Source organism: Phaenicophaeus curvirostris, chromosome 1 (genome assembly GCF_032191515.1).
Source record: "Phaenicophaeus curvirostris isolate KB17595 chromosome 1, BPBGC_Pcur_1.0, whole genome shotgun sequence".
NCBI classification, from domain to species: Eukaryota; Metazoa; Chordata; class Aves; order Cuculiformes; family Cuculidae; genus Phaenicophaeus; species Phaenicophaeus curvirostris.
The window spans coordinates 131,044,707-131,067,662 of record NC_091392.1 but is presented as its reverse complement, the minus strand read 5'-3'; the positions used below and the strand labels follow the sequence as shown (position 1 = coordinate 131,067,662).

The window sequence follows — 22,956 nt, the reverse complement described above, 5'->3', positions numbered from 1 at the left end:
TTGCTGCTACCAAACTTTCTCATACACACAGAAATTAAAAAATGCCCTTTATTTGCCACTGGCATGTTATTTGCACTGTTTGCTAGCATGTGATTATGATGTGATTATCTCTTCATGAACACACCTCTGTGAAAAAAATCCTTTAGCTGCAAAGTCAGCTTTCAAATGAACCTGCGCATGAAGGAGCAGCAAAGGTGGGTTGCTACACAAGAGGAGATGAGCCAAGAGTAGAGAGTGAGTGACAGGGATTGGAGGGACACTGACTTCAATGAAAAAGGTCGCTGTCCCACAGCGCACAAACAGGAAGAGCAGGGCGTGTTCCATGACAACAATCAGCCAAAATTCCAGTGAGCTCCAGGCTCACTGGGAAGGAGGCAGTGCTGAGTTCAGGCTGGGTGTTGAGCAGGGAGCTTGGGCATAAGGTGGGAAGCAGGACCCGGGCTCAGCCTGAGCTTGAGCTGAATGTGCTTTCTGCTGGCAGCAGGACCCTGAGGGCAGCTGCCCTGCCAGCACTGCCCCAGCCCTACTTATCACCACCGGTTGCATCAGGCAGCAGCCTCAGGCAGGGGGAGAGACCACAGCACCCACCATCGGGACCCTACGTTGTGTGCAGAATTTAAAACGAGTGATTTTGGTGTATGTGTTTCAAACCACATCTTAGCTAGGCATTTTCTTCTGTCTGTTCCTAAGAACTGGCAGCCCTGTCAATGGCATTATTTGTTCTACAGTTTCTGATCATTCTACAGCAACTATTGGTTTTGTTACATACATGAATAATAGTAACAGGGTGGACACAAGGGAGAAGAGCCTTCAGTTCCTGTTCCTCAAGTACACATGCATGTATTTTGACCGTAAGAGTAAATCTATTGATGCTCCATTATGTCTACAAAAAGCATAATAGGTTATGTCTATAAAAAGCAAATGGTTACAGCACGGTCCATTCCCATTTTCTTTTATGTTCCCATGTGAAAGAAAAATACATCTTATCTCAGAAGTTGAAGAATTTTGTTTCTAGCTAGAATTTTAAAAATTCAAGGGACCTGGACAAGTTTGAGAAGTGGGCCCATGTAAACCTCATGAGGTCCAACAAGACCAAGTGAGGTTTGTTCAGCTAGGAGAAGAGAAGGCTCCAGGGAGACCTTGTTGTGACCCCTTAAAGCGGGCTTACAAAAAAGATGGGGACAGACTTTCTAGGAGGGCCTGTTGTGATGGAGTAATGGGTAATGGTTACAAACTGAAAGAGGGTAGATTTAGATTAGATATAAGAAAGAATTTTTTTACAGTGAGTGTGGTGAAACACTGGAACAGTTTACCCAAAGAGGTCTTAGAAGCCCTGTCCCTGGAAACATTCAAGGTCAGGTTGGATGGTGTTCTAAGCAACCCAATGTAGCTGAAGATGTCCCTGCTTATTGCATGGGGTTGGACGCAATGACCTTTAAAGGTCCCTTCAAATCCAAACCATTCTATGATTGTAAATTTGCTTGAATGTATCAATGTCTGAAAACGAGTGTTGTCTCAAGAAAAAAAAGATGGTAGTTTCATCCCACAAGGTATCAAGTACAAAATAATAATTTCCTCCACTTCTAAATGCAGATTTTTTTCTTTAAAATCACAAAATACTGCCGAAACTGATGTCTTAAAATTGCTCTCATTTCAAGGCCATTTTTCAGCCCTGCAGCACTTATTTATAGTTCACTCAGCACTGGATGAAAGAAGATCTGAGGAAAAAAATACTTAAAAAATGTCAAAGTCCAACTTGTTAACTAAGAATGGGTCTAGTATCATCAGATTTGCCTCTAGCATGGACTGACCTTTAATAATACTGCTCTTGTCAGAAGACATTTCCTTTTGATGATATGGAGATCTTGTTTCCCATTTGTTGGGCCGGGTTATAAATCTGATCCAGAATAAGATGACTCTGCGAGGGGTAATTCTAGTCTGATTGCATCTCCTGTATGATCAGAAGCATGTGATGACTGCTTTAGCAAATGGGTGTACTTCAAATGATCGCTCCTCTATATGATGTGGGACCCTCTTCGAATTCACTTAAATAATTTCTGCTGTTTTAATTTTAATCATATTTTGTTCTATTCTTGTGATAAATTGTAAGAGCACAGAAAAGACTGTCACCAACTTCTGTAGATTTTTTTCCTGTGATCTTGTTTAAATGATCAAGTCAATGTTGTTCTGAATTACTATAAGAAATAAGAAAAGTCTAGCTACTGTTTCTGAGTAGCGTGCTTCGGATTTTGGTTAGTTCCTTCATCGACATGACTATATTTTGTAATGTCTCTACCTATGAAGCAAAGCTGCCTTACAGTCATGAGTTTGCTCACATGGGGCCCCTGATGAGGAGCACAGTGAGACGGCTGCCTTTAATAAATAACTCTGACCTGCAAATACTATAAAACAGCTTTCTAAATCTTAATAATACAGGGCATTCTAGAGCAAATAAGTCTCATCCCCTTGCACTGGAACATCAGTCCTTCTCTTAAATGTCATGCAACAGTGAGCACTCACTATGGTTCCTCTATGGACTACTTGGTGCTGTGTGCTTGCTGTGAGCAAACTCCTTCCCGTTACTGTGCTTCCCAAGTCTAGAGCTTTCTGCAGGTCCACGGTTGAACAAACACCCCAACACCTCCTGTCCTGCACACAGCACATAGAACCATGGAATCACAGAGGTTGGAAAAGAGCTTTAAGGTTGTTCAGTAAAACTGTCAGCCCAACACCACCATGCCTACTAAACCATGTCCCGAAGTGCCACATCTAAATGTTTTTTTGAACACTTCCAGGGATGGCGAGTCCACTGCTTCCCTGGCAGCCTGTTCCAATACTTCACCACTTGTTCAGTAAAGAATTTTTTCCTAATATCCGATTGAAACGTCCTGTGGTGCAACTTGAGGCCATTTCCTGTCATCCTATCACTTGTTACTTGTAAAAAGGGACCAGCACCCACCTCGCTACAACTTCCTTTCAGGTAGTTGTAGAGAGCAATAAGGTCTCCCCTCAGCCTCATTTTCTGTAGACTAAACAACCCCAGTTCCCTCAGCTGCTCCTCATAAGACTTGTTCTCCAGCCCCTTCACCAGCTTCGCTGCCCTTCTATGAACACATTCCAGGACCTCAGTGTCTTTCTTGTGTTGAGGGGCCCAGAACTGAACACAGTATTCGAGGTGCGGCCTCACCAGTGCCGAGAACAGGGGCAGAATCACTGTCCTGGTCCTGCTGGCCACGCTGATTCTGATACAAGCCAGGATTGCATCACCCTCGGGAGAATGACCTGGGGGTGTTGGTTGACAGCCGACTGAACATGAGCCAGCAGTGTGCCCAGGTGGCCAAGAAGGCCAATGGCATCTTGGCTTGTATCAGAAACGGCGTGACCAGCAGGTCCAGGGAGGTTATTCTCCCTCTGTACTCGGCACTGGTGAGACCGCTCCTCGAATCCTGTGTTCAGTTCTGGGCCCCTCACCACAAGAAGGATGTTGAGGCTCTGGAGCGAGTCCAGAGAAGAGCAACGAAGCTGTTGAAGGGGCTGGAGAACAAGTCTTACGAGGAGCTGGGGTTGTTTAGCCTGGGGAAGAGGAGGCTGAGGGGAACCCCTATCGCTCCCCGCAGCCCCCTAGGAGCATCCCCCACCGCGCCGCGCCCCCCTCACCTCAGGGGGCGGGGCTCTGTCACGTGATCCACGCGGCCCCCGCCCCCGCCCGCTCCGCCATGTTGTTTCTTCCTTCCACAGCGCCCGGCGGCGGCGGCGCGGCCCGGGCTCGGTGGCGGCCCCCTTCCCGTGGGCAGGTACCAGCTGTGCGCGGCGCTCATCGCGCTCTCCTCGGCGCGCCTCTGCTCACGTTTTATTTTCCTTGCAGGCGCGAGGAAGGGGCGAGCGAGCAGCGGCCGGTGTCCCGGGGAGGGCGGGCCGGGCCGCTGTTGGGGCTTGAGGGGGTCGCGTTCCGCGCGCTGCACCCCCCCCCACCCCGCCCCGTCTGGGGCTCGGCGCTCCCTCTCCGGCGGCCTCGGGGGAAGGTTCTGCGGAGCTGGCTTTGGGGGCGGAGAGGGAGGGAGGTTCGTTGTCTCCTTTCCTTCTGACTCCCCGCTTTGTCGCTCCGTTCCCCTCTCCGGGGTCCCCGGGCAGCGGGAGGGGAGCGTGGCGTGATCGGCGATCCCGTGACTCCGGGCAGGCGGGGGCTCCTGCGGGAGGCGGCTCAGCCGGCGCCTGATCCGCAGTCTTCGGCTGCGCAGTGCTCCCTCGGGAGGGATCTCCCATCGGTGTGGGTGAAACTCGGGTTTCAGACCTGTCTGTCTCCTCAGCACCGGGAGAGACACACGCACACGACCGACACGACGGCTACACCGATCTCTGTCGCCCTTTCTGTCTGCTGCAGAGGGGCTTCTGTGTTCCTGAGGGACCCTTCTGCGGTGTAGCTTTTAGTTTTCCAAACCAGTGACCCGGTACAGCCACTCTATGCAGCTGCCGGTGGCTCCTCTGGCTCGGCAGATGGCTCTGCAAACTTGGGTGATGGCTGGAGAGCCAAAACGACTAGGTTGAAGTTGCTAAATTGCTCACATCTGAATGGGTAATGAGGAGTTTCCATGTAGATATTCCACTTAAATGTAATTGCTACAAAAATAATTGATCGAATAACAGAAGAGTGCAAGAAAAGTTGTTTTAAAACTCTATGTTAGTGGCCTTTATCGCAAGGTTATATATAACCAGGTACATAGGCAACACTTAATTTTATTAACTAGGGTGAGATGGGTGAGTAGGGAACTCCTCGGCTAAATTTTGTTTTGGAATTAAAACACTTGTATGCAGATAGCTGTCCTGCAGTTTGTTGTCCTACATGTTGTTTTCCTGCTTTCTCTCTTGTCCACAATAATTTATAGCTCTGCTAAATAAGCATGTGGTTTTTATTTGCCTTTACCTGAAGGTGTTAGTGCTTGCTTTTTTTTAGAGCAAGGGTGGCCCCGGGTGTGTGTCTGAGTTTTTTTTTTTTGTGACTGTTCAGTAGCTTATTAGGTAACAGGCTGTAACGAGAGAGTGGAGTGAGAGCCATTTCTCAGACAAACCCAAAATAAATGTAAAACTTTTTTTTCCTAGCACTTTTATTTCTAGGGAAACCTAACTAAAGGATAGTACAGCTACATCTGTGTATCAGCGTGGAATTTCTAATGAACTGTTATTTTTCTGTCTTCTCTTAGGTTGTATGGAGATCTGTTTGTTGCTTCAATTTTAGTAAAGGTTTTTCCATTAAGTTAAAATCAAGAGTGTGTAGTTGGAGGAAAGAAAAAAGCTCTGGCAGTCCTTGTTTTGAGTGCTCAAACAAACAATTGGTTTCCTTAAATTGAAAATACATGAAAAAAATTACAGAGGGACAGGTAAGGTATTTAAATTCCAAGCTTTATTTTGTGTCAATTTAGTGATAAATAATGAGAAACAGATTTTTCAGCTCCTTAGGATTGGAATTTTACATAATGTTACACAATGGATAAAAAAAATGCCCAAGAAAAAGGCTTATAAGTATTCCTTAAGATTCTTTTCTTTTTTTTTTTCTAAATAACACTCATTCTCTTTGGTGTTCTCTTTTTATTTCCATGCTTCACAGAGCAGGTAGTAGGATGTCCTGGTACAATGTAACCCGTTTAAACTCCTAGGGATGGGCTTTGGTCACATAGCGGTATTGGCAAGAGTGTGAGTATACAATGTAGCCTTGCCAGTGGAGGCTGCTGTTGCTAGGAGTCCCTGGAGGAAAACGGGAAAGTAATACAAGGGGGTAAGGCGAGCGCATGTGAGCAGAAATAATTGCTAGGTAAGATATTAGAAATGTTGGACCAAGAGCAGCAGCACCTAAGGGTGTTTTGAAGTTGGCTGAAAGTAATAGAATATTACTTTAGGGTGTAATAGAATACAGAATAGAATATAATAGAATAGCTCAACTATGAGCTACTGAGAAATGTCAACTCTGATTAAATCAGAATAAATGTTTGCTAATTCTACTTGAACATAGTGAACAAGCTGGAAAGTGAAGGCCAAGTCTCTTCAAGATTAAACTAGCAGAGGTATTCATGTCGGTATTTCTCCTGACAAGTTCTGCTGATTGAGTTTATGGCTAGATACAAGTTAGACTAAATGAAGTAATTCTGGGAGTGGGTTCTGGGCATGGTTTTATGTGCGGGTGTTGTGCAGACTTAAGAATTCCTTCCCTTGGTTGCTGCTTCTTTCATAGTCCTGAGTCATGCCAGGCAACTGTTTGAACTAGACTCCTGAACTACACAGGAGTTAAAAATAACTCTATGACACTCCAAAATGCAGGGGTTTTTTGTATACAAATGAGTGGCAACAGCTATATGTCAGTTCAGTCTGGGTTTTGTTCATATTAGAAATGATTGTGAATAAGCTCTAGTGATATTCTGGTGTTGGGTAAAGTGTGTCTAGGCTGCTTACAACTAGAGGCAATTTCAGATAACCTGCCATCAAATTCATAAAGATCTGTCTGACAGAAAACACAGACTACCTTCACAGTGCAATGACGAAATCGGAGATAAAGGAAGGAAGACTTGCGAGATTATTAGGGTCTCAGTAGGTCGAGCCATATAATTGAAGTGGTTCCTGACTTCTGGGGAACTAGGCAGCTGATGAGTGGCTCTCAGTAAAGGGGTGTTCCTGATCCACAGCTCTTGACGTGGGTACCCTGTGGAGGGGAAGGTCAGTTTGGAAACTGACTAATGTCCGAGCTTGTAGCACATTCAAAAGTTTGAGGAGTGTAGCACCTTGACTTCATGTCAAGGCATCTTGGAATTTAGAGCAAAATCTTTCTAGGTCAAACAGGCTTGTAGCTTCTCAAGCACTAAAAAAATGTTCTTCTGCCACTTAATTGGCCAGGGTGTAAACCAGTACCTTCTGAATGCAAGAACAAGGGTTGGCTTAGCAGAGAAAAGTGAGAAAATTTGCTTCTGCCTTTTTGGATATCTGGAAACTTGTGAATCTGATATAGGGGACAAGTATAACTACTCTGTTGTGTTTGAGGGCTGAGAGATGTAAAAACTCCACAAACAGTAAGTGTTGAAAACTACATAGTTCTGGATTCTGCACCTTGTGCTGCAACTCTGATAGATCTTGTGACTTTTTTCAGACATTTTGCACAGAAGCTGTTTTCATCATTTTTTTTCACGAGACACTGCAACTAACAAACCACAGAAAACAACTAATTTTATGCTGGCCTGGTAAATATTGTCATGCTTCATTAATGTTAAGGAAAAAAAATACTAATGAGGAAGTAAGTTTACATTATGTTATTGAAAGGCAAGTGTTTTTGTCAGACAAAATACTTGAGATGTTGGTGTGCCTTTTTAAACTGGTAATGTCTTATATCTGCGGTTCAACAAAATAAGCTTAGCAAAGAAAACTATGAACCAACTTCAGAGCTGAAATGGATGTGTTGTGTATGTGTAAATTTGAGAATAGATAGGAAGTTACAAAACACATCTGCGTGATTGTTGTGCTGCTTATAGAACTGCTAATTTTGCTCATCAGTAACTTCTAGATAGTGTTTTTCTTAAATCTTTAAGAAAGGCAGACCCCTTTTTAAGGAGACTTGGCTGAAAGTGTATTAGACTGTAAATAAACATGATTAGTTGGAACAAGGCGTTACCTTGTTGGGTTTTTTTTTCCTTTTCCAAGTCAAATGAGTGCTGTTCAACAACTTTAAAGGACAGTGTGCCACATATCTTTAGGAAACCTTTGGGTTTAATCTTATTTCATATAGTAAGTGGTTTATCAGTGACCAGTGGCTGCAAGCATGGTGGTTGAAATAAATCTTATTGCCTGTTTCCAAGTTAGGAAGTAGGTACGAGTAGTCTGGAAGTTTGAAGTGTCCCTTGCATCAGTTTCCTCAAGAATACTGAGGGAATTCAGTGGTGCTATTGCAATGAATCCAGGTTTTGGTGTCTTTTATTAAAACAGTGGGGGTAGAGGTAAGATTTCAGTTGCTGTTTTGGGGGGTTATTTTTGGTTGTTTTGGGTTTGGGTTTTTTTGGGTTTTTTTGGGTTTTTTTTTTTTGGTTTTTTTGGTTTTTTTGTTTTTTTTTTATGGTGTGCTGAGATCAGTGTGGTAAAAGTGAAACTGTAAATTGGTCCAATTGACTTGGTTTGCTTAATAGTTTAAGTGGGGTTGTAGGTTGCTGACATAACAGATGCAATGAAATTACCATGTTGGCTAACACTGTTTTTCCATGGACAAAACCTGTCTTCAGCCTTCAGTACTCTGGTATGAGCAGGTCCTCCTTAATCTAGTAAATTTTTTTTTTTTTTTATAATAAAAAAGACGAATTCCTAGACAAAGTGCTATGGTTTTATAGACCAAGTAGCTCCCTTTTCTTTGAGTGCTGCCTCAGCACCTAAGTGTTAAAAGAGGCAATTCCATCCAAAATAAAAAGGCAGCTATGAAACTGACAGTCATTGAATTTAAGAAAATCTAAATTGGTCCTTATAGGTTAGTGGAGGCCAGAGTGGGGCTGCTTTTTATTTGGTCAGAGTTTCTTTGAATATTGAAATGGTAAAGGAACATGGGAGAGGGAAAGATCTTTATAGACTCCTCTGTGTACTAGGTTGAGACTGCTGCACAATTAGCTTAACACAAGAAATAACTGGGACTGATAGTTCTTTGTAGTTCTGTGGGGTCTTGCAGTTCCAGATGCTGGTTAAAAAAATTCAGATGCATGTTGGAAATTCAAGGTTTTGGTTTTATTTGCAGATACTGAATGATGATTTAAACTGAACCACTAGGGTAATAAATATTCAGAGATATGATATCAGATGTTGACTGTTTCTTTCAAAAACATTGTCAAAAAGCACATTATACAGATAAGTTCAAAGTATGTAAGAGGAGAAATAACATTAATTCTCCAGGTGTCTTAAGGTTTTATTGTTTTTTATTTGTTGGCTTATTAAGGCTTCATAACTTCACAAAAATTACAAAACTTGAGCTCTTTAAAAATCTTATTTAAGGATGTGTAAGTGTGAAAAACACAGCAGTCTACTGTGCTGAAAACTACCATCCTGGTTCTGCAGATACTCTAAATCACTTAATCAGTGGGGCTGCAGATGAGTCCCTTAGAGCCAAAACAATATAATTGTATAAAATCTTTGCTGCTCCCAAATGAAAATGCTTCATAATGCCTTTGAACATCCTTCTTTGCTGCTTCAGGTCCAGCTTTTAAGTATGCACTTAAATGTCCGAACATATATATCCCATTTATTTTGGATTAAAAACTTTACAGAAACATTAACTGCTAGCTAAGCTTGACAGCTTTTACCACCAAAGCTGAATGTCCTGAAAAGTGATGTTGCCTGCAGCATCGTGTTGAGATACTTGATACTTGCTTATCAGTGCTGCAAGACTATTTCTGTAGCTTTTGTGTAGAAAGACCAGTTTGGTTCTAATTGGAAAGGCACTTTTAATGCTTTGTGGCAGATCTATAATTGTCTGCTCAATGAAAGTATTTTTATAGTCATCAGTCTCCTAGACGGCACTGTAATGGTCCATGTAGTTGAGATTGCACAAATGTAACTTCTCACATTCTGGAAGCGCTAAAGCACTAGGTGCTGTTAACGCTTTTTTTGCTTGTGTTTTGTTTAAAATGTGACTTCCTGGAGAATTTCATAATAATAACTGCAGTCCTTCAAACTGTAGAAGCTAAAAGAAACAAGTGCAAAGTACTAGTCAGAACTACATAAGTCAGGTTTTCTTATCCACATTGTCTTCTAGGGAACTTGTGATTTCAGTAGCACATTAAAAAAAAAATTACAACTTGTTCCTACGCTGGAGTGGAAGAACAGGGAAACATTCAGTACCCTCTGTTCTCATGAATGCATTATTTATTGAAAAGATGGTACTATCTAACAGCATAGCTCAAATAACTTATTTGTTAAGAATTTGGGATATAAATGAAGATACTGGACCATTTTAAGTATTTCAACGTGAACCAGGAACTCATGTGCAAATAGGCTGGTAACTCTGATAAGGCTTTCCACACATATAAATATGTATGTGTTCATATCCTGAGTCATAGCAATTATCCCATAGCTCTGTGAAAGTTAAGCAATTTTAACATTGTTGTGATATAAACCTGTAAATTGTTAAGGATTTATAAACATTGGTTTTAATTACACAGTATGAATAAATAGAATTACTTGCTCTGAACAAATTTTTAATGGAAGCAGCCACTGTTCCTTTTATTTTTGAAATGTCTTTGTGATGAGGCTTCAGCTGTGTCTAACAAATAACCATTCAAAGATGGAAAATTAAAGCCAAAAAAATTCCTGAAATTTCCCACTTCTAATGTAGGCCCTGATTCTAAGGCAGCACAGAGTCATATGACTCTCATGCCAGCTTGTATTTGGTATTAATTCCACAGTGGTACTCTACGCGTGATATATATGCCAGTAAGCTAATTACAACCAGCAAGACTGCATTCCTTCCTTCAGAGAAGGAGATGGACTAGGCAACACATGACCCGTTTCCATTTTAAATAGATGGTATTTACAGAGGAGCCTGTTTTGCCTGAATAACTTTGGTTTCTCTTGGTAATGGGAAGGTATATGAACAGCAGTTTTTCTCATACAGAAACTTAAGTTTGGTCTTTTTAAAATTAAGCTTTACCCTCAAGCAATTAAAAACACTTTTTTTTTTTTTCCAGTATTAGTTTGCCCTCCTTACAGTAGCGTAAACCTTGGGCTGACACAAACGAATAATGAGCTAACTAATTGAAAAAAAAATCCTTTAACACTAAAATATGACAGTAAAAAAGCTTCATTAGTGCCACTAACTCACCATCCCTGTGTGGCAGCAGACTTGACTAGCACTTGCAGGCTGTTTCTGAAAGCTTTACTGTGCAAAGTTGACACCTGCTACACGAACTGTCAGTGTAGACTTGGCCACAGTATTTGGCATTTTGAGTACCATTTGAAGTAGCAACAGTGAATTTGCTTTCATAGTAGTTGTAATAGTATCACATTCATTATGGCTGTTCTGCTAGGACTAGACTGTAAAATAATTAATGTTTGTGTACCGATACCTAAGCAGCAGACTTTGAAAATAAAATTAAAGCATTTGCATTTGTTCTGCACTCCCTGTGAGTTGATCTAGAATTCCTTGTCTTGTTGCAGTTTTGGGTGAAGTGCAGCGGTAATTCCAGTGCAACAGATTAGTGCCCTGCTTTATTCCTAAAGCTTTCTCTTCACTTCTGCATGTTAAAAAATAACTTTTCTAATGAAATACAGCACTGTGCTCTTTAAAATTCTCACACTCCACTTTCTCCCATGGATCATCTTCAGTGAACATAAATGAATCATTGCACTTGTCGAATGTGATGCAGTAGCCCTTCTGCTCAACTGCTGGAGGGTTTGGGGGTTCTAAATGACAGACCAGAAGGTCATGCTGTGTATTTCACTGCTTAGACTCTTATATGGACTGCAGTCTGTGGAAGAGACCTCTTAATTGCTTATTATTGTGTGGGTACTCTTACTATGATCTACATTTCTCCTGTTTAGCATAATTCTCCTGATTTTGCAGGAAACTTGATGTTCATTGACTTTTAACACTTTTTAGTTATTTATGTGTGTAACTATTTTCTGCTTACAACTTTTTAAATTATATTCTGAATCTTTACAGGTCTAGGAAACCAGGAGGATCTACTCCCATAACAATGGCTGCAAAATCATCACTCCTTAAAGTAATACTGCTAGGAGATGGTGGAGTTGGGAAGAGTTCCCTGATGAACAGATATGTCACCAACAAGTTTGATGCACAGCTGTTTCATACAATAGGTGTGGAATTTTTAAATAAAGAGTTGGAAGTCGATGGACACTTTGTTACAATGCAGATATGGGACACAGCAGGTCAGGAACGTTTTAGGAGCTTGCGGACTCCTTTCTATAGAGGTTCTGACTGTTGCCTGCTGACCTTCAGTGTAGATGACTCTCAAAGCTTTCAAAACTTAAGCAACTGGAAGAAAGAATTCATTTATTATGCAGATGTCAAGGAGCCTGAAACTTTTCCATTTGTGATACTGGGTAACAAAGTTGATATTGATGAAAGGCAAGTGTCTACAGAAGAAGCCCAAGACTGGTGCAGGAATAACGGCAACCATCCCTATTTTGAAACCAGTGCAAAAGATGCTACTAACGTTGCAGCAGCCTTTGAAGAAGCTGTTAGAAGAGTTCTAGCCTCTGAAGACAGATCAGATCACTTTATTCAAACAGATACAGTAAACCTACATCGGAAGCCGAAACCCAGTTCATCATGTTGTTGACTTAATTTTTTTTTTGTTTGGCCAAATTACTTTTGATGAGCTCACTCTGTAAAATGATGGAGAAGGTGTAGTAGATAAAATAACAAATGGGTTCCACGCTAATATTAAAATTCTAATATTCTGCTGCTTTCTTGGGGAAGCAAAGGGGAGCACAAGAAAAATTTCCATTTGTGGGTGACCCATTACTGAATTAGCAATGTTTTCTGTTTAGAAAGGTGTCAAGTAAAAACATTAATATCAAAATGTAATTTGCCAACTTTATTCAAATGATAAATACTTTGAATATAATTAAAACTTGAAAGTTCTAGAAGCACTACTTCAGAGAGACTGGTCTGGAATTCAGACGCAAAGATACTTTTATACGTGTATATTTTTATGAAATCAGCATTCCATTTTTGTTTCACTAGAAATCAGTTTCTTAACAATGCTAGATATTAAACCTCAGTCTCACTACATTCCTTTTGCTGTGAGTGGTACTTCATCTCTAATGTTTATTATAAGTTAAGATAAATTACCTTCAGGTCTTCTCCATTTGCCTAATGTTGCTATAATTTATGTAGGTTTTTAAGCAGGAAATTTATTTCCTATGTATCTAAAGTTCATATTCCTTTCATTTACTGCCCTAATGCCATACTATTTTTTTCCAGCAATTTAATGCAAGATACTGATGATTTTTTTTAAGTTAATACATGTTTTTGCCTTAAGTCCCATTCTAGCATGTTTCTGATCAATAACAAACAATTTGAGTCCCTGAAGTATAACCATTTTTAGTTACAAAAAAGATAGCTTTATTCAGTCAGCTTTAATAGCACTTGAAGGAATCCACATTATGACAAATTTGTAAGAGAACATTTAGTTCTCTGAGCCTTAAAGTTCCAAGCTTCTCATTCCTGTTAACCTGAGCTATGAATGTGTTTACCAGTAATCTCTGCACTGTGAAATTAAGGATTGGCAATATGTAGAGAACTCAGGAAGCTCTTGACTTACTGTAGATTGACATCTTTCAGCCCTAATACAAGTAAATACCTACAGCTAGTGACTGAGCTGAATTTGATCCTTATTTAATTTGCTATTTTGGGATATGGACTTACAAATTTAAGACATTGTCTTTTGTATTACTGTACTCATTACGCTATAGTGAACAGAAGCAAATTCTGTACTTAATGGATACAGAATACACAGGAAGTGTGTTTAAGACTCTGCATTGCAGTTAAATGGTAGAATACTTGTTGCTGAATATTGCCTCTCAAGAGCATCCACTGTCCTTTCAACAGCAAACGTGATCGCGCACTGCTGCTTCAATGTGTAATCTGACTGCTAACAGGCATGTGTGTACACAGCTCGTGGACTTTAGAAGGAAGTCTGCGGCCTATAGGACAGGTTGAGTTATTCACTAAACTACACTGACTCTGCTTTCCACACAGCAACTGTTTTGTTCCAATAGAAAAGCCGTTCTTGAGAGTACAGCAACAGCAAGAATTTTCTCTTAATGTATCTGTTCAGTCTGTAACAGGTGAAATTATTTGGAAGTAAAGCTTGCAAAACAAATCCGTCTTGCTCTTAATAAGAATTTTCTGAATGTATTCTATTATTGCTTGAACCTGTCCAGTACAACTTTACTCCATAGATCTGCTGCTCCTGCTTAAGATTGACATCTTTTTACCTTTTGTACATTCCTTAGTCCAATTAATTCTTGCAGTTCTGCATATACAGCAACAGAACTGTGTTTTAAGCCTCAGTCACCCAACAGCTAAATAGAGGTTCAGCTGCTACTTCTGTTTAATTTCTGTGAAAAGATCTATGAAGAAAATCTTGGCCAACTTCATTGTAATCTTAAGCTGAGAGTGCAAAAAGCTTTATAAACAAAGATTGCTTGCATTGGTGGGGCTATTAAATTAATTACATGTAATTGTTGTAAACTGCTGCCTTACTACGTAAAGCTTCCTTTAATGTTCATTTTAGCGGAGGGTAAGGTTGAAACAAAACAGGAGACAAAGTTACTGTGACTAGAGTACTATAGATGTGATTCAAAGAAGATTGCTAAAAGGAAACGATAATTAAAGATGGGAACCATTGTGGTCTTCTTAAGCCTAAGTGTCCATCTGTGTTTGGGAAAACATCCATCCCCTTTCCATGTAGCATCATGATTACCAAGCCTCCATCTGAGAAATAGGTTTGATAAACACTTCTGTTTTTTAAAGTTGTATATTACTTGTGCCCTGGGAACTGCTGTACCACAACTGTACACCGAAGTGGCTAGTAAAGATAAAGCAGGGTTTATGTGCTATAGTAGATAAGACAAAATTGAGATCAGGTTTTGTTCTTAAAGGGAGACCGTCGACTATTTGAACAATGCAAAAGGATAATAGGCATTTCTGTACTTTATGAAAGCTTAATATCTATTGTTTGATATGGGGGTATAGTAGGCACTTGTGGCACGTTTCACATCACGAATTCAAGTACTCCTGTATCTCAAGTATTAGGAGGTCCTGTTAACAATGAGTTCTGTAGAGTGACAGAGCGTACAATGTAATGCGTATGCAAAGTTCTAGATGTCCTTTAAAGAGAGCGGAAAAAAACCTCATCACGGCAATGTGGTGGGAAGGGGCAGAATAAAGTAGCTTGGACAGCTAACAGCTCATGTTAGAATAAAGTATATAGATGGCATTAGACTGCTCCCAGAACCTGACTGCTTGCTTTCAACAATTGCTCTGTACCTCAGAAAGGTCTTAAACTTTAAGTCATATGACAGGCTATGTAAGCAGTCACAGAACCTTGCAGAAAGTTGAGTCAAAGTAGCATTTCCAGCCAAGGTGTGTTAAGGCTGGTTCATGTTCTTGGCTTGTGTTAATGTTCTCATTTCCCTATGCTTGATCTTTATACCATTTCGAGTAATTCTACTCCCTTTAACTCAAACTTTTTTTTGTTTCTTTTATTGCTTTATACAGATTATCTCCTGCAAGAGATTTCACCTAAATTATTTATCCTAAGCCTCTGAGACTTGGCACAAACAATACTTGCAAAGGAGGTCTCTCTTTTGTGTTGTTCATTGTGCTTCATACTGCTGGGAACATTCATTCCCTGATGCATTCTAGAACTGCATCTTTCAGACCTAGAGCACATTTTTGACTATAGTTGATCAAAAGACAACTTCTACCTGTCAATTTGGCATAGCAGTCTCACAGCTTATTGTAAAAAGTCACAAAACAAAGCATAAGCCAGTGTTCCTCTGTACACAGGGAAATCACAACTACCTAGCTAAGGTCCTCAGAACTCTCTCATGAGACAACATTCCTCACGGCGAACCCTATGATTAATGTAATGGTTTTGCACATAGTTCTCCCTTTTCTGTGGCCACTAACTGTTTTCATAAAGCCTAGGTGGACCTGTGAGACTACATTTCCCATTTATGTTTCCTCTGTTCAGAGGAAAAGGGCAAAGACATAAGGGGACTATAAAAACGGGCACCATTTAACCAACTTCTTCAAAGATCAGGCAAGAGACCAAGTGCTTTCATTTAACATAACTTCCTACTATGTGCTGACATAAAATAATAAAATTATTTAAAAACAAACCCCACAGTTTCCAGAAGTGGTAGAAAGTCTTAGTCCTAATCCTTTATCTTTGCCAAAACTTTTCTTACTGCCACATATGTGATTATTTAACATAAGTACTTCCACAGTTAGGTTTAAATGTTAGTATTTTTCCAGTATTCCTGCTATTGAGTAGGTGGCAGAAGATGGCATAATGGCTCCAACTTAATAGCTCCTTATCATATGAATGAGAATGCTTTACCTCAAGTGTGTTTCTGTTGCTTTCATGTATATAGCAAGAAAAAAACCCAAGTCACTTCAGCTGATTTACATAAGATTATATGGCATTATCAAAATGCTGCAAAATGCAGTTTTTATGAAACTATACTGCAAAGACAAATATTCTCATCTTCACACATCCTGCCAATAAAGTTAGCCTTATGACGATCATCTAGTTTTCTCCTAAATCATTTCAAGTATACTCAACAAGCAGTATCATTCCATGTTTTATTTAAGGTAAGCGTTGCAACCTTTATATTGGTTTCTTTTTCTCATGGAATATTTTACAGTGACAGTTCAGCAGTAAGTATAAATTAAACAGAAGTAACAACTGACTCTACATTTAAAGCACGTGCACATATGGTCCCTTTCATTACATAGACTATTGACTACAGAACAGCAAGCCACTTCCTTTGGAAATTATTTTTCACACATTCAAAAAAAGGTCCAAGAATATTGCTTATACAGATTTGCTGCAAAAGGAAACAGACTACTTAAAAGATTGTGAAACCAACCAAAATATTAACTACGTATATGCCAAAAGACCCATTTAAAAACTACTCTTGGAATGACGGTTAAGTTTTGCAAAAGGATCCCTAACCACATTTTACAGTGGAACAGTGGCTGGACAGGCCAAATAATGCTTTTCGGAAACCTCAACAAATAAAAGTTTCATGGTTCAAACATCACAGTCTAGATATATTTTCAAAAAGGAAATGTCAACATTTGTAGAGATAATGGAAAGAAGTGGGTTTAAACATGTAAATTTAGTTTAGGTTTTTTCCATTTGCTAATTAGAATTAAAGTCAGGGCAGACATAACTATTTTGGTCCACTTTATTAATTCAATCCATTCATGCAGGACTGCAGCTAAACATGCATTGCACAAAACATTTGGTAAATTTGCAATTTTAAACTTTAAAATTACTTTTTTTTTTTTTCCTCAAAACTTCCTGAAATACTGAAGACAAAGCTTTGCTGATATAAACTTTTAATTTAGCACTTTATAATACATACATTACACATTACAATATTAACATAGACAGGATTTAATACCACAAAGAGTACAGTTAGTCTGCAGAGTAAGGTCTCTAGCAAAGGACTGTAGGCAGGAAGATGTATAACAAAATTAACCACTTGGGCCAAACGGTCAAGAATTCCTTTTTGCTTGTATTAAATCACTTGACTGGAGTGATCTTCAATGTTTAGATCTCATTTCCTCCCACCCTGTATATGAGGCTTACATTTTGCATATGCACTGGCACCCACATATCTTAGTTTGTACCTGTTCAGCCCCTGGCATTTTTAAACTTAGTTTTCATGACACATAGAAGGAAACTCCTTAAGTTAGACATTATGACCTGAGAAGCTTGACTGTTCTTAGCTGTATCAGAAAAAAACCCCAAAACAAACTCAAGTGTCTTAAGCATCCAATTCGTCAGTCTTCAGAGAGATGAATATCAAACATGCTGAGAACTAACTGGAAGAACTACAGTTCAAATAATCAGGGAAGTATGGAAAAAGCACTCACTCTGCAAAGTTATTAATTCAGCTTAAAAGGTGTTTCTTCCCAAGGAACTGTACTTTCCTTTCAAAGGCACTGGATCGAATAGGAGAATTGAGTTCATAAAACGGATTCATTGCAAACTGAGGAAAGAAGAAAAACTCGTCAATAAGCAGAAGGTCCACCACTGGAGAATGTTATTTCAAATGGGAACTGTTAACTAGCTTTCAGTCTATTTAGCGTCACTAAACAGCACAGAGCTCCCCAACACTCACTCACTTCCCTGGCCTTTGCCTTCCCCCGTATATATGTGTATGGCCATCCCTTAGTACCAGCTCTTGAGAACAAATCCATCGTGACACCTCCGGTTTGGACATCAGCATCAATTGAGTCCTGGCAGGAGGCCACAATGCCATCTCCCGGGCAGAGCTGGCGACTGCCCCATCTCGTGGCAGCACCACCAGGCATCAGGGCTGCTTGTTCTGAGGCTTCTGCAGAACAGTCCTTTGCTATCCTCACCATCAATCACAGAATCATACTCTTTTAGGTTGGAAAAGACCTTTAAGATCACTGAGGCCAAATATAAGCCTAACACTGCCAAGTCCACCACAAAACCATGTCCCCAAGTGCCAAAGCTACACGTCTTTTAAATACCTCCAGGGATGGTGACTCAGCCACTTCCCTGGCCAGCCTGTTCTAATGTCTGACAACCTTTTTTGTGAAGTCATATTTCCTAATATCCAATCTAAACCTCCCTTGGCACAACCTGAGGCCATTTACTCTCATCCTATCACTTGTTATGTGGGAGAAGACACCAATACCAGCCCCACCACAACCTCCTTTCAGGTAGTTGTAGAGTAATAAGCTCTCCCCTCACCTTCCTTTTCTCCAGACTTAATAGGCCCCAGTCCCAAAATCACTGGACTAAAATGAAGATAAATTCTGAAAGACTACAGTAATTTATAAATAATAATAATAATTTATAAATTCATGAATACTTTTTAAATTTTAAATGTATAAATTTATAAATACTTTTTAAATTTAAAATTTCTAAATTTATAAAAATCTTCTGTTAACGGAAAACACAGCCTATATGTCACATTACCAACTCTGGCTGATGAGGACAGCATGGGTACTTCTTCACTTACACAGACCCACAAGAGAAAACATTCCAACAGTGGCAGGTCTGAGCACATACAGCAGAACACACTGAAAAATACTGCATTGAGACCATAAGTTCTTACCTTTATATACAAGTCATATACATCATTAAAGAAGTTCTTAATTCCGTCTTCTTGCCTTACATCGTGAAGCATTATAAATCTCATATGTAAAGCAATTAAGGAAAATTTAACTTTTGAAAAGAAGAGAGACATTTAACATATCCTGAGATAAGCACTTACACCTAATTCTGCATATATTTTAAATGTTTGGCTGTACATGAAATAGCAGGGGCTTTACAGGAGAAAGCATTTAGTAAATGAAGCAGTGAAACGTAGAAAGCACTACCTTTAAATTTAAAAATTCCCCTATTTGAAAATAATCACTTCTCTATTCAAGGTTATTCTTTTAAAGCGGATGACACTCTCACCACCTTTGATGTAACCTCTGAAGTTAAAATGACACTCAGTGTTACTTGCTGTGTATAACAAATGCTTCACAGCACTTCTAGGACTACTCGTACATTAGACTAAGCCTTCACTAAGTTTTCAAGGTCAGTGTGCTTGACACCAAGCATGTTTATCCCTGCTTCTCCTCTCTAGCACTATCAAATGGATAGGAACAAAGACTCATGCTTAGACCCTCTCATACCTCTTTCCTCTACTCCATGTGATTAGGCTATTTCAGCTCCTCCAAAAGAAAAAAAAAACCACCTTTCCAGCTGGTTCTAGTTCAAACAACTGCTGTGCCTCCCAACTTAACTTCATCCTGAACCTGGTGACTCTCTCTAACAATAATAGCAGTGAATAGCCAGGGAAATCTATTCCAAATTCATTTTACCTAACTTGTCCCTTTCGGGCGAAAGGCTTTTTCCTATATAAACATAAGGAAAGAGAAGAGGGAAGGATATGACCAGCTGTGACAAAAGCAGAAACAAACCATTCGTTAAACTTGTCCACAGTCTTCAGGTACATGTTGTTAGAAAGCCACATGTTCTCATCTACGAGGTCAAGAGCAGCATGGGCAATGAACTGGTTGAGGTGACGATGATCATCCTAATGTATTTCCAGAAGACAGAGGATTGGTAATTTAGTGAAAGGAGTGAAATATAAAGAGTAATTTGCTCAACTTGCTAAACACCTACTGCTCGAGTTACATAAAGTTATATACACCCCTCTTTTGTGCCACACGTGCCATCCTGTTATTAAGTGAAACCAGTACACACTTTCATGAAATGTGGTCTCAAGGGAGAAAAAAGGTCATAATAAGAAGTTCATCACAAAAACAGTCTAGAGCAGCAAAACTAATAAAGTCTACATTTACAGCTCGGGAACAAATTCAAGTGTGAATTCTTTTGCTCACCAATGGGTAATTTCCCACTGAAAATTTATTCCACAACAGTGCCCTGATAAAAGTCTTCTTTTCTGCTTTCCAGTCACTTGTTTTTGTGAAATTTAGAGCAATTCAGCATTTTCTAGACCATAACGTCTCTGTCAAATTTGGCAGAAATTGAACAATAGGTTACAATGTGTAAAAGTCAGGAGACATGGAAAAAGCAGAAAGAGGACAGAGGCTGGTAATGCTGTCTTCTAAAGATTCTGCTTTTTCAGGTTATTTGCCTAGAAACAGAATTTTTTATTGTTTGTGGAGGGGGGTTCTTTTGCCTAAGAGCCTTGTGCAGAAAAACATCCTGCAACTGGTATTAAATACATGCTTGCAGATGTAAATTGCACCTCCTCCTATAATAAACACAAATGGCCTTCACAGAGTAATCACAGCACTTGACCCTAACACTACAAGAGTCACATGGGGAAAGAGCCATTTTCTTTGTACACTAACCAGAACAACAGAGCACATCTGCCAAGAAGAGAGTGGCCTAAACCATACAATTAGCTTCTATTCGACTGGAAACTTAAGCTGTCTTACACTGTTCCCCATAATACAGGGATGCCTATTAATGGCACTCTCACTTCTCAGTGCACTATGTTCTTCCTCCAGGTCAAGTTTGGCTCAGGGCATCAACAACTTTACAAGTTCCATTAAACCATACTGAATAAGCAACTAAGGAATGAAGTTTAAGGGGCAAAAGCTTGTGCAGATTTACCATGCACATGATGCAAAACATTTACTTTAGGAAGCTGTGCATCTGCACTGAATTCACTCTTAAATGGCATATCCCAGAAACAAAGTGATACTTGCCAAAAAATATCAAAACATATCTACCAGTTCTCCTTCAGCGTGCATCAAGTTTAGATTCTCTCTTAGGAGAAGATTTAGTATTTCAGCCTCAGCCAGACAAGAAGCTTACCCAAGCCAAGTGCACATAATGATTTTTTCCACTACCTGGCACATTCTCACACTCGCCAAGTCTAGTCCAACTAGTCTGATGATTTTTTGTGGGAACAGTTCAAAATACAGATGACATCATAGACTTCCACTTTTAAACACAATCCCAGATCCACACACCTTTATTCTGATGCCTATTTTTTCTTTGATGTAATAACACAATGGATAGGTTTGTTTTTTTCCTGCTGGAAACGCTACTTATTGAGTAGTCTTACACTTCTCACATTTTCAAACTCATATCAATACAAGTTTTAAACCTTTCTTACATAAAAGCAAGTGTAACTACTGAAGACGATTAAAAGAAATATTTTTATATCATGAAAAATAAAGGAATTAATATTGCCTTTAACAATATGCTGGTCGTGTTTCCAATACACTGTAAAATTATAAAAGAAAATGCACCACGATTAATTCATAGGAGTTATCACAGGGAAAAAAAAACAAACCACACCTTGGACTCCACTTTTCCAGGAGGCAGAAACTCCATCTCAAATATGGGATTATCATGATGCCCAACTATCACAAAGTAGAAACTTCCAGACATTCTTCAAGACAGTGCTCCTTACAAGAAAAGACAGACATGCTGATGAGTCTAAATACAAACTATTAATCTCTGTGCAAGTGCTCCTAAAAATCAGCCCAATTTACTTCCTATGTCTTTACCACAGGCTGAAGAGAGATAAACACTTTCCAAGGCATGTGTATTTATAGTCAAATAGTGGCAGAAATACCCTTAGAAAGTGCAACATATCCTGGAAGTGACCCTAGTTACTACTATCTCAAAATGCTTAAGCTACAACTGGCTGATGATTTAATTTATACCCCGACAGCTGTCACAGGGATATGGACAGCAATGATACTATGAAGTAAGGCGGTGTAACCCCCTCTGAAGCATCTCTTCACATCTCTCCTTGGAGGCCCTAAAGTCAGGCAGCAGAAAGGGAAAGGGTGACATTGCCTCTCCTTGCACACAAAGTCCCACAGACTCCCACAGCCCGGCTCTGGGGACTCCAGAGTTCATAGAATCATAGGATGTTCTGTGTTGGAAGGGACCCACAAGGATTCTCAAGTGCAACCCCTGTGCCTGCATAGGACAACCCCGACATTCAAGCCAAGAGTCTGAGGGTGTTGTCTAAGTGCTTCCTGAATATTGTCAGGCTTGGTGCTGTGACTGCTTCCCTGAGGAGCCTGTTCCAGCACCACACCACCCTCTGGGTAAAGAGGGTGAGTGAAGACCCCAACAGCCCCACCTCCCTCCACTCCCTCGATAGCTGCTGTCTCCAGGGGAAGGACCCCGAGCTGCAGGGGGTGGCATGGAATAGGCTGGGGGGGGAAAGTGGGGAGAGGGAGGGAGGAAGGAAAGGGGGGGGAGGGAGGAAGGAAGGGGGAGAGAGGGAGGGAGGAAAGGGGGGGAAAGGGAGGGAGGAAAGGGGGAGAGGGAGGGAGGAAAGGGGGAGAGGGAGGGAGGAAGGAGGAGGAGAGGGAGGGAAGGGGCTGGAGGAAGGGGAGAAGGGAAGGGGAGAAGGGGAGGGGGGAAGGGGAGGGGGGAAGGGGAGGGGGGAAGGGGAGGGGGGAAGGGGAGGGGGGGAGAAGGAGGAAGGAAGGAAAAGAGGGAAAGGAGGGAGCGAAGGAAAAGAAGGAGGGAAGGGAGCGAGTGACGGAAATGAAGGAGGGAAGGGAGGGAAGAAGGGAAAAGAAGGAGCGAAGGGAGGGAGGGGGGAAGGCAAGGAAGGACAGGAAAGCGGGGAGCTGGAGGGGCAGGGGGGACGCAGGGACGGGGCCCGCCCGCAGGCCTTACCGCGCGGCTCGCGGCTCCCGGAAGCGGC

The 22,956-nt window shown here is 40.6% G+C and overlaps 2 protein-coding genes across 3 annotated transcripts; one reads left to right on the top strand and one right to left on the bottom strand.

The window, feature by feature from the left end:
• Positions 1-3,710: 3,710 nt before the first annotated feature.
• RAB9A (RAB9A, member RAS oncogene family) lies at positions 3,711-12,551 on the top strand. Of its 2 annotated transcripts, XM_069875055.1 has the most exons (3): positions 3,711-3,794; positions 5,199-5,375; positions 11,669-12,551. In XM_069875055.1, the coding sequence occupies exon 3, from the start codon at positions 11,703-11,705 to the stop codon at positions 12,306-12,308; it is 606 nt and encodes a 201-aa protein (XP_069731156.1). In that variant the 5' UTR covers positions 3,711-3,794; positions 5,199-5,375; positions 11,669-11,702; the 3' UTR covers positions 12,309-12,551. The 2 variants fall into 2 exon arrangements, with proteins under 2 accessions (XP_069731156.1, XP_069731167.1); XM_069875066.1 differs by lacking the exon at positions 5,199-5,375 and having other exon boundaries at positions 3,713-3,794.
• A 4,391-nt stretch (positions 12,552-16,942) lies between these two features.
• Positions 16,943-22,953, bottom strand: TRAPPC2 (trafficking protein particle complex subunit 2). Its single transcript, XM_069875129.1, has 5 exons — positions 22,929-22,953; positions 21,582-21,691; positions 19,696-19,839; positions 18,868-18,954; positions 16,943-17,766 (listed from the first exon to the last, which is right to left on the bottom strand). The coding sequence occupies exons 2-5, from the start codon at positions 21,672-21,674 to the stop codon at positions 17,668-17,670; spliced, it is 423 nt and encodes a 140-aa protein (XP_069731230.1). The 5' UTR covers positions 21,675-21,691; positions 22,929-22,953; the 3' UTR covers positions 16,943-17,667.
• Between the last annotated feature and the right edge of the window lie 3 nt (positions 22,954-22,956).